The following is a 12,341-nucleotide window of genomic DNA, read 5'->3' on the forward strand; positions in this document are numbered from 1 at the left end:
TCTAATCTTCTAAAATGAAAGTAGCATAAAAATTGGGTAGAAAGTTGTACCGAACATGTGAATAACCATAATTGTTTGTAAGTAGCTAATTTTCCTGTTAAGTTTTATGCTATCGGTTTCCTCCAACATCCAAGTTCGTGTAAGGCAGAGCAAAATTTGATCAAAATGGCCTTAAAATTCGAACTTCTGCATGCCAGGTCCTCTGGCCACTAGATTGCGCAACTCAGTTTTGTCCCCATGCTTAATTTGTTTGGTCGATTTGTAGTCATCCATCAAACCGTCTAGCTTATCTTAATGCAATTATTCGATGCATGCAACCGAGTTCGACCATGCAGACCATGCGGTTGGGTTTGGTGAGCCGTTCGGTGGTCCACGGGAATTAACTTAATCTCTTTTATGATTTAATAGTTATCTTTTTTTTATTTGAAATTTGAATAAGTGATTTTTCTAGAAAAGTCTCATGCCTATCTTGTAGATAGGAGCATTTATTTAAAGAACTTGTTTCCATATTTTGTTTTGATTCAGATTTTCATTGAATAATAATTCCTTTGAGACTTTCGGTTTGAAGTCTTGGTTATACATTGCTGGAATCGGGTAACGGGTTTATTTTTCACTCGCTTCCGTATCAAGTGGTATCAGAGCTATGGAAGAATTTCGGAGGAACCAACATGACAATCTCCGTCGATATGCCTCAGGAGGCAACGACGATTATCACCAGGATCCTCGAGATGAAGAAATCGGTCACTTACAGCAACGGGTCAGAGAACTAGAGATGCATTACGAACCACAAGATGAAGAGTGAACGGAATCCAATTATGATGGGTGGAACGGGGAGCACGAAATCCGTTCGGAGAGTGGCACAATCGCAACCTGACGCCGCCGCCAGAGGATCCCCTACGATCTTTAGGCATGAGGGTCAAAATACCAGAATTTGAAGGACGAGTCCAACTCGATGACTTTATTGAATGGATCCACACCGTAGAACGAGTATTTGATCTGAGGGACATCCCGGATAAGTTGAAGGTTAAACTAGTTGCGATAAAGCTATGCAAACATGCTTCATTATGGTGGGACCACGTTCGAAAGAAACGACTGCAGGAAGGAAAAAGAAAGGTTGAAACATGGGACAAGATGAAGAAGCTCCTCAAAGTAAAATTTCTTCCAGCCAACCATCGCCAAGACTCATATTTAGATTACCACAACTGTAAACAGAATTCCTTATCCGTCGAGGATTTTATAATGGAATTTGAAAAGCTTCGGATGCGTTGTGGAATTGATGAGGAAGAAGAACAAGTTATTGCACGTTTCCTCGGGGCCCTCAGGTCTGACATATCTGATATTGTTCAATTACAACCCTATTGGACGTTTGATGATGTTTGCAGGTAGGCGCATTAAGTGGAAAAACAACATAAGGGCAAGGGGAAAGTCACCCTGACAAGATCATCAACAGTCAATCCTGTTTCAAACCGTCTGGGCCCAATCAAAGCCGACGGTTCAGGATCATCGGCCATGCCCACCGCTCCATCAGTTATGCGGTGCTACAAGTGTTAAGGTATCGGTCATCTTCGGAGAGAATGCCCCAACAGGCAAGTCATTGCCTTAGCGGATGAACCGCTACCCAAAAATGATACCTAAGATGATGGGAAAGAGATCGAAGAGCCAACCGAGATATTATCCTTGATCGGGGAGAGACGCTTATCGCACAACGTATCCTTAGCACAGCAGTGGCAAAACCCTAGGACGACACTGCTTGGTTACGAAACAACATATTCAGAACTAGATGTACCTCAAAGGGCAAAGTTTGTACGATGATCATTGACAGGGGAAGCTGTGAAAACATGGTGGCAACATCCATGGTTGACAAACAAGGCCTAGAAAAGCAAGATCATCCGGAACCATACCAACTCACGTGGCTAAAAAAAGTGAACATTGTTAAAGTCACTCATCGGTGTCGTATGAAATTCTCAATAGGCGTGAAGTACGTGGACGAAACTTGGTGCGAAGTTGTTCCAATGGATGCGTGCCACATTCTATTGGGGCGACCGTAGCAATATGATCGGAGAGCGAGACATAACGGCTTCTGAAATACTTACACGTTTAAATAAGATGGCATCAATATTACTTTGGCTCCTTTGGATCCATGTGACTCACAAACAGCAGCGTTGATTGTTTCACGCACCGAGTTTTTGGACTACTCTCGTCTCACGGGTTCGACACTTGTTCTCGGCCTTTTTATTGCCAAAGAGAATTTTGTTATCTACGACGCTCTCGTTGAAGTTCATCCCTTGCTAATGGAGTTCAGTGATGTTTTCCCCGACCAAATATTAGCTGGTTTACCCTTAATGCGTGAAATACAACATTGTATCGACTTTCTTCCGGGGTCCAGCATTCCCAACAAAGCAGCGTATCGCATGAACCCAAAAGAGTTCAAAGAACTACAACGACAAGTAATTGAACTTCTTAAAAAAGGTCTCATAAGAGAAAGTATGAGTCCGTGTGCCGTCCCGGCCCTCCTCATACCAAAACCAAATGGCGCCTACCGCATGTGCATCGACAGTCGCGCCGTTAACAATATCATGGTCAAATATCGATTTCCGATACCTCATTTTGAGGATTTACTAGATCAATTGTGCGGTGCCAGAGTTTTTTCAAAATTCGATTTACGGAGTGGGTATCATCAGAACCGAATGCGGCCCGACGATGAGTGGAAAACCATGTTTAAAACAAGGGATGGTTTGCACGAATGGATGGTCATGCCGTTTGGTCTCTCTAATGCCCCGTGCACCTTCATGTGACTCATGAATCATGTGTTTAAACCATTTATCGGAAAGTGTGACGTCGTTTATTTCGATGACATATTGGTTTTTAGCGAAAATGTGCCACAACATATCCACCATCTTAAGGCCGTTTTTCAAGTCTTACGGGAACAAAAGCTCTTTGCGAATCGCACGAAGTGTCACTTCCTTACTCCAGAGGTGGTTGTTCTCGGATATCTCGTATCGGGTCAAGGAATCCGGATGGATAGCACAAAGGTCTCAGCTATTATTTCTTGGCCCACGCCGACATCCCTTCATGATGTCCATAGCTTTCACGGTTTGGCCTCCTTTTATCATCGTTTTATTCGAAATTTTAGCTCCATCCTTAGCCCCATAACCGATTGCTTGAAAGGTTCAAAGTTTCAGTGGAGCCACACGGCACAAGAGGCTTTCGAAACACTTAAAAGAGAGGTCACACAAGCTCCCGTTTTAGCCCTACCCAACTTTGAAATGGTTTTTCAGGTGGAGTGTGACGCTTCGGGCGTTGGTATTGGCGGCGTGCTTACACAACAAAACCGCCTGATTGCTTATTTTAGTGAAAAACTTAATGAATGTCGCCGGAAGTATAGCACGTATGATAAAGAGTTCTATGCCATTGTTCGAAGCCTTGAACATTGGCAGTGTTACTGTCTTCCAAGTGAATTCGTGCTCTATTCCAACCATCACGCTTTACGCTACATTCAGGTCCAAGCAAAACTTAACCCAAGGCATGCTAAGTGGGTTGAATTTCTATAAGAATATTCTTTCATGATCAAGAACAAGGCCAGCCACGCCAATCTGTGGCCGATGACCTTAGTCGACGACCTTCACTCGCAACAATCCATAAAGCCGATGTTACGGGGTTTGATTCAATCCAACACCTCTATCAAGATGAGCCGGATTTCAAGGAACCTTGGGAACGATGTCAAAGAGGGGTCTTCAATGAATTTCAAACAAGCAATGGCTTTTGTTTAAAGGTACAAAATTGTGCATTACACGCTCGTCCTATCGTGATGCTATCATTCTTGAACGCCACCAGGGAGCACTCGCTGGACATTTTGGCCGCGATAAAACCATCACCCTCGTACGTGAACGTTTATTTTGGCCAAAGCTCGATAAGGATGTCATGCGCATCTTGAATTGATGTCGCACGTGTGACGTGTCACATGGCGAAGACGCATGGTACGAATCAATGATTATACTCACCCCTACCCGTACCTTTTGTTCTGTGGGAAGATGTGAGCTTACATTTCGTGTTGGGGCTGCCACGAACTCAAAAACAAAAGGATTCAATCATGGTTGTGGTGGACCGATTCTCCAAGATGGCTCATTTTGTTCCTTGCTCAAAAACCTTCGATGCATCACAAGTAGCTCGCCTCTACTTTGCCGAGATCGTCCGCCTCCATGGTATACCCAAAACTCTCAGTTCCGACCGGGATGTAAAATTTGTTAGTCACTTTTGGCGCACATTGTGGAAACGTCTGGGTTCCTGCCTACGATTTAGTAGTTCACATCATCCGCAAACGGATGGACAGACAGATGTCACGAATCATAGCCTTGGTAACTTGCTTCGAAGCTTGGTGGGAGAAAAATCCTAAACAGTGGGATATAGCTTTGCCCCAAGCCAAGTTTGCTTATAATCGGTCCACCCATGGTTCGACCTGCACGTCTCCATTCTTTGTTGTTTATGGTCGCAATCCATTTACCCGCGTTGATCTCGTTCCCTGCCCTGATCCAAAACATTATTGTGTTGAAGGTGTGACCGGGCTGCGCAAATACAGGAGATTCATCGGCAAGTTCGATATCAAATTGTTAAACACAACTTTCAATATCAAGCACATGCTAACAAACATCGTAAGAAGATGGCGTTTCAGTTTGGATACATCTTCGAAAGGAGCGTTTTCCACCTAGGCGTTTTGGTAAACTTCAACCTCGGGCTGATGGACCGTTTCGTGTTCTTAAGCGGATCAACGATAATGCTTACAAAATTGATCTTCCAGGCCACTACAATGTCTCGGCTACATTCAATGTGGCCGATCTAACTCCATATGAAGGTGATAATGATGCCGGCGATGACTCGATGACGAGTCCCTTTCAAGAGGGGGAGAATGATCTCGATTCGATGCATGCAACCGGGTTCGACCATGCAGACCATGCGGTCGGGTTTGGTGAGCCGTTCAGTGGTCCACGAGAATTAACTTAATCTCCTTTATGATTTAATAGTTATCATTTTTTTATTTGAAATTTGAATAAGTGATTTTTTCAGAAAAGTCTCATACCTGTCTTGTAGATAGGAGCATTTATTTAAAGAACTTGTTTCCATGTTTTGTTTTGATTCAGATTTTCGTTGAATAATAATTCCTTTGAGACTTTCCGTTTGAAGTCGTGGTTATACGTTGCCGGAATTGGGTGACGCCCTGACGGGTTTATTTTTCAGTCGCTTCAGTATCATATTCGTTTGATACAACTACACATATATTCTAAATCAGGAAGGAAAATTCTATTTTAAGACACATTCTGTTTCTTCTTTTCTTATCTATGGATGACAAAGATGGATTGAAACCTTTGAAGGGCCACCCATTTTATTTTAGTTTTTCTGCATCATAAACTAAAGGTATATTGTATTTTATTAATTTCATCATCCAACCACTAGAATTATATAACTTAAAACGATCCCCAAGTTTCTCATATTTTATTGTTTCTCTTATGTTTAACGACAAACACACTCATCATACTATACACTTTTATTTATTACTATTGTTATAATATTTTAATCATATTTCAAAATTATTATTATATTGTTATTAAGTTGCAGATTGAGTTATGCTTTCATAATCTTTGAATTGCATTAAGTTGTAGAATAAACTTATTCAAACTTGTTTATACTAAATTCAAATAGATTCGTATTATGTCACAATATCACATATCTAGGTGTACCTCATTTATATGTGTACTAAATGAGGAGGCACAGCACATGGGCATATGTAGAGATATGTACGCGTTATCGTATTATAGGAGTATTTGACACAGCTTTTATCATTTCACAAGCTTTATAAAAGCCATAATTCACGTCCGATTTCTTACTTGAACATATACACATCATATTTACTTATAGATATTATAATAAACAAACAATATAAGAATATTTTTAAATAAATTTTACGGTTCATGCCAAAAGCCAAAAATCTTTTTGACGTTTGGTTGTAACTAGATATCCACCTACTCGTTTGCTCTTCCTCCTTACTGCTACTGCCATACAAGTGGCATTTTGAACACAATAATCCACCACTCCACTGCCATACCCACCTGATGTTTTACCTGCCCATGTCAACAACAGACGCCATGTGATAGGTTGTTTTTTTTGCCCTAGGACCAACATCGTCACCTCTTGTTTTTTTGCTTCCTCTACAATGGTTGTGCCCTTGTCTTTTCCTTCTACCATCGATATACCAACTTGTAGCTATAATATAGAAAAATAAAAGTGAAAATATAGATTTAAGAAATGAGAAACAACAAGCTTAGCTAGGGAACAATACTCACATTTGGGTGTTTTACTTGACATGTGTTTCTCATAGCACAAATAAAGCCAGGAACTTTTGTAGCTTTTTCTTTATTCAACTCATTTCCTATTACAAATACAATAAGCAAAAGTGAAATCAAAGGAATAGTAATCTCACTTTATTTTTTCACACCGCAAAATATGCTGTTAGTTAGATCATATCGAATACGTAAATCTAACGTACGAGGTTACCTCATCACTTGAAGGAGGCCTTCCCAGTCCCTCTCTTATAATCTCACGAATAGCCATACGCGACCAGGATATTTCTCACTTTCTTTTAAAGCTAGACGTCTTTGGACTCAAAGATAGTTTACTTTTGTGTCTTTACATATCAACTATAAAGTTCTAGGTTACTTAAGTTTACTTGTGTAACGCTTCTTAGACTAAAGGGTGTATATGTCATTTTGTTTTCTATTTTATAGTGCCACGTAAGCATCATATCATACCCCACTTTGCTTCACTCTCTTCCACAATATCATGGAAATGGTCACCAATTTACCACTTCCTTATTTTTCAAATAAAATAATAATTTTATATGTTTAAATATTAAATAAAAACATAAGATTAATATAACATTTAAAATATTAAATAAAAAACATAATATTAATTAAATCTAAAAAACATTGAATTATATTTATAATATTAAATAAAAATCATAATACTTTTTCTTTGAAAAGTAAAAACAATATATAAAAAGTAATACTTATTAAATTTAAAAAAAAAAAGACATTAAATTAGATTTAAATAATTATTAAATAAAAAACAACATACAAATTTAAAAATATAATATTAAATAAAAAAACATAATATCTCAGAGTTAGAGATATGAGAGTTTTAGATTACATAGATTTGCTTTTTAGAACGACTTTTAATCCTAATATACTTTTATTACCCACATGTACCTACAAATTATAGGATTTGAGCTCTCCTGATCCTCATGGATAGAAGAGATGTAACTTATCACCAGGATATCCCAGTGACGGATGAACCAAAGATATCAATCCAAAATAAGGGTGTAGGATGGATAATTCAAATATTCCCCTTTTATTTATTTTTTTATTTATATTTTTATCAATATTAAATCACACCAATCAATTTTATTTATATCTTTAATGGTGAACATTTAAAAGATACGTACAGACATAACTAAACTTCGTGTACTCGAAATAATTTCGCATACGTGAAATGTCTTTGCGAATGAGTACATAGTTACACATACTAAAAATATATTTACATACAATTTAAAGAATGGGTAAATTAAAAAAATATTTTTAATTAACAACAAAATGCATAAAAAAAGTTACGTTATCCCTTCCTTATTTGTCATACTCTCTCTTCTATACTTCAATCCGTTTAATAATTTTATTAGACATTACTTCTCTCTACCAATTTTTCATCTTATGGTCTCTCTTTAAAATATTAAATCAAAACCTATAAAGTTTGATTTTTATTTATTATTATTATTATTATTATTATTATTATTATTGTGTTTATGGTTCTTGATCATCATAATAATATTTATTGTTATCAATGTCAATACATTATTATATTGTGTGCGTGTGTTACTAATAGTAATATTGATACTAGTAAAACAAAAAAAATATTAATAATGCTTACAATATTAGTTAGGACTGTTCAAAGGGGAAGACCCTACCCTTTTACCTAATACTCTACCCGGACCCTTTACCCTTTTAGGAAGAAATGTGGACCCGAGACCCTATCCTCTAAAAAATAAAAGGGTCGGGTATAAATAAAGGTTTCAAGGGTCCAACCCTTTACCCTTTAAAGCAGTAATCATAACTCATTTTCTGCATTTACCAGTTGCGTATATCATATATGACTTTAATATATAAATCCTAGAACAATTATACTTTCATTTAATAATGCAGTAAACTCTAACTTTGAAAGTTTATCAACCATTTGAACCGATGCAAGTAATATTCATATTCACAAATTACATGTAGAGAACAATTCCGTAATTTTCATATATGTATGTTTCCAATCAGTATTATGGCCTTTTATTTTTATTTTTCTTAGTAGTTGGGAAATTTATGATGAATCAATATAAAATACAAACCTCTTCTACATTTTTTTCAGATTAATCATGAATCTGATGTATATCTAGCTATCTAGAAACTAGTAAACGGGTAAAGGGTTTGAAAAGGGGTCTGACCCTTGAAACCCTTTTATCCTTTAAGGTGAAATTTAAATATCCTTTATCCGACCCATATTATATATTCGGGTCTAATTAAGGGTTTTACGAGTCGGGTAAATGGGTTTCAAGGGTCTGACCCTTATCTTGCTCATCCCTAATATTAGTAATAATAAAAATAAATTAATAATAACAACCTAATAGTTTTGATTTTGATATACGAGTGAAGCATATTAATTGAAAAATAAAATGTTGAAGAGACTAATATGTATTTATATAATGTTAAGGGGAAAATAGTAATTAGTTTGATAAGTTTAAAGAAAAATACATTTAGTAAAAACAGTACGAAAGAGGATATGCTTAGCAACACAAAAAAAAAATCAAACCCATTTATTTAATTGATTTGCATAATAAAGCAAGTTGAGTAGAAATAAAGAAAACTATGGTTGATTTAATAGCACCAACTTAAAAAATAAAATATATAAGAAACCCAAATGTGGATAGATAGAGAGGTAGAGAATCACAAATGGCAATAAGGCCTCACCTACTAGGCCCATGGTTCATCATAAGACCGTTCCATAGGCAATTATCACATGTCTGTTTCTTTTATGCCGCTAAGTATTAAACATATTTCTAAATTTACTTCAATGCTATAAAACATGGAATCTCAACCTCATACAAAAAAGACATCATAATGTACCTCCTTAATATAACCAAACTAGATCGAGTTCCTTTGATGTCTAGTTATTTGCCAAGTTAACAAATAACTCACTTGTGATGCTGGCTATTTAGCATCACAAGCACCAAAGTGTTTGTAGGCTTAGTGTATCAAGGAGCGTCTCTTTGTTAGTAGTTGAGGTTTCTAGTTTAATGAGGACAAATTTGCTAATTTAGAAGTTGAGACATCATTAGCTACCCCTTGATTTCACTGGGCTAGAAGCCCATTGGTGTCTGGTTATTTGTTAAGTAAACAGACAACTCACTAGTGATGTTATATATTTAGCATCACGCATATCAAGGGGCTTGTAAGATAGCGGTTTCATTTTCAAGTAGTGTAGTGTGTATCTCCCATATAGTGGTTGAGGGTTTTAGTCCTATTATAAACAAATAGGTTACTTTAGAAGCTGAATTAGTGGGTGTATGAGTTATCCGCTCTAGAAGAAATAAGTAAAATGAAAAAATAGCATCACAAACGACCAAATGTAACAAAAATAAAAATGAAAAGCTAGAGATCACCAAACCTTGTTTAGAAGTAATCTTCCTGACATAGAGAAGAATTAGAATATCATGGCTCTGAACCGTATGCGATAAGGCCCATTGCAAAGCGTTTTTTGCTTCGACGCTTGGATCAACGACGATCATCACCTTCCTAGTGACAACCTTAACGGGTGGCTCGACTTTAGCAACACCTTCAGATTTAGTCTCTTTCTCATTGGCAAACCCGTCACAAGGTTTGGATTGTTGATCATCAATTTTACTAGAACTGTCAACAAACTCTTTCAATTGTATAGTTGGTGAACGAACTCGAACATGCGGCCGAATTTTCGCTAGGCAAAAACTTGGCATTTTGGAGCCATTTCTGACCATTTTACCCTTGGTGTTGAGTCCAACCCTCCTTTGTAAGCTGTAACTAGGTAGTGAAGAATGAAGGGGAGAAGAAGACGAATTAAAGGGACAAAGCAAGAAAGGTAAGAGTATTATTAATAATAGGCTTGTTGGGTCCTACGATGTCTTTTTTGTTTTTATTACTGGTGAAAGTAATTACTAAATAAATAATTCACACTGAGTTTATAAAATCATTATTATGTTAATAATATATGGAATACCGTAATACAATGTTCTAATGTAGTGACAAAATCAGTTTCTCGAACTTTCAATGACATTGATAAAAAATGTTATGGTGTCACTGATAACAAAGAGATATATAATTAAAACTATGCAATCATTTTATACAAAATACTATAGTAAATCCGTTATGACTGATTGATATATATTAAATAACATAATTAAAATTATATGAAAATAATATATTAAATATTTTATATTGCTTTCTGCTGCTTCTTTTTGCTGTTTTAATCATGTTGGTTGTTTGCTGTGTATAATTACTTTAGTTGTGGGGATGCAGCTGAACGTGGGTGTCATGAACCCTGGTAGGGGCCATAAGCTCTCAAGTTTTGTTAAAAATAAGATTATACAATTTACAAAAATACCCCCAAGTTATTCAAGACTGTTTAGAAAACCCTAGGGTTCTCAATAAGTAAACAAGACAAAGTCACCCTTTTGTGGTTCTAGCTTTAAGTTGATACATTGTCCATTAGTTTTACAGAATTGTGTGGTTTGTTGCTACCATAGATTGTGAGAGGAGGATGAGAATGAAAGAAAGCTATTACATGATATGCTAGTTGGTACGATTGTTTGTTCATATAGTTGGCATTGAGTTTGATGCTCTATGTTCAATGAAGGCACTATCCAATCTAAGAACTTATCTAACTAATATATTAAAGCAAAATAATTTTGTCTACATGTTCTTCACCTAGGTTGTGTACATAGGCTTTCATGTCATCAACCTTCTATAAATCTAATTTTCACATATTCACAATAAAATTTTAATCAATGATATTAACTTTTATATTTTTGTAACCTATTAATGTAATTATGATATTAATTATTCTAATAATGTTAGAATTAAAAAACTTATTAAATTTACTAGGTTTAAATTGTTCATCGTTTCTTCTTTAAAAGGCACATGATTCGTTCAAAAAATCATAACGCTCCCCATTGTTTGTAACCAGATTCTTCGCCTTATCTATAACCATTTCTTCATGATTTGTCGGTTTCATAATCCAAACAATATCAAATATGTTCATCGTTTGCAATTATCAGGTATGATTTATATTTTAGTGTTTAATCAATTTTTGTGAAGAACAACATCAAATTGATTCACTGTTATTGGATTTAGGGTTTAACTGCATGATTTTTTATACTAACAGTAAATAGATTTGATATTTAATCGATTTATGCTTTAATCTATTTAGGGTTTAAAGGTATGATTTTTTTTTTAAAATTATCGATTAATCGATATGATGTTTGTTACTTAAAATTGTGTTTATATATTGTGATTTTTTTGTTCCTAATACGCCTTTTTCCAAGTTTCACTAATATTAATTTACTAGGTTAGAGCCCGTGTTTCACACGGGTGAAAAATATAATAAAAATAAAATATTGTTATATGTAATACATTAATTATAAATGAATTAATAATATATCATTTAGAAGTCAAGAAATTCAACACAATAACTACTTGAGTGGAATTGGTAAAGCATCTTTAGTTTGAAACATGAGGTCTTGGGTTCGAGACTTGTATCACACAATAGTTTATTTTTCAAAATTTTACAAAATGTTATCTTCATATGAAGATGATTATATTTGAAGAGAAACCGGGTCATGGTTTATAACATAACTAAACAGGTTTATGCTCCATATTGTGTTTGGAAGAAAAGATGATAAAATAGGAAACTGCTCACATGGCATCTATGTGGCATCCTATGTGGAAGCCCTAGAATGATACCATGTGGAAAAATCGTGTTGCTTTAATATATAGTTAGATTAGATTTTTAAATACATGTCTATTTTATAGGTTTGACTAAAACAATAAGTTTTAAACAGTTTCACCATAAAATAAATATTTCTCAAAATAGAATGAAAACTTTCATTACTATTCATTCAAAATTATTTATAGATATTATTAAAATCAAAATCTTTTGAAATAACTTATATATGCAATCTAATTAACAAAATATTTAATTTGTAACTAATTCAAATACGGGTTTCATTA

General features: G+C 35.4%; 2 protein-coding genes and 1 pseudogene across 2 annotated transcripts; 2 read left to right on the forward strand and 1 right to left on the reverse strand.

Moving 5' to 3' along the window:
- Nucleotides 1-909: 909 nt before the first annotated feature.
- Nucleotides 910-2,795, forward strand: LOC143636105 (uncharacterized). The gene is made up of 3 exons (XM_077103780.1): nucleotides 910-1,382; nucleotides 1,823-1,953; nucleotides 2,107-2,795. The coding sequence occupies exons 1-3, from the start codon at nucleotides 910-912 to the stop codon at nucleotides 2,793-2,795; spliced, it is 1,293 nt and encodes a 430-aa protein (XP_076959895.1).
- Nucleotides 2,796-2,798: 3 nt separating this feature from the next.
- On the forward strand, nucleotides 2,799-3,551 carry LOC143636107 (putative mitochondrial protein AtMg00860 pseudogene; annotated as a pseudogene).
- Nucleotides 3,552-5,961: 2,410 nt separating this feature from the next.
- On the reverse strand, nucleotides 5,962-10,190 carry LOC143636108 (uncharacterized). The gene is made up of 3 exons (XM_077103781.1): nucleotides 9,748-10,190; nucleotides 6,336-6,421; nucleotides 5,962-6,255 (listed from the first exon to the last, which is right to left on the reverse strand). Exons 1-3 carry the CDS (start codon nucleotides 10,091-10,093, stop codon nucleotides 5,962-5,964), a joined length of 726 nt encoding a protein of 241 aa, XP_076959896.1. The 5' UTR covers nucleotides 10,094-10,190.
- Nucleotides 10,191-12,341: the final 2,151 nt, after the last annotated feature.

Source organism: Bidens hawaiensis, unplaced genomic scaffold (assembly GCF_021521415.1).
Source record: "Bidens hawaiensis isolate Kalapana, Puna unplaced genomic scaffold, B.hawaiensis_p1.1 tig00007783_1, whole genome shotgun sequence".
Lineage (NCBI taxonomy): Eukaryota > Viridiplantae > Streptophyta > Magnoliopsida > Asterales > Asteraceae > Bidens > Bidens hawaiensis.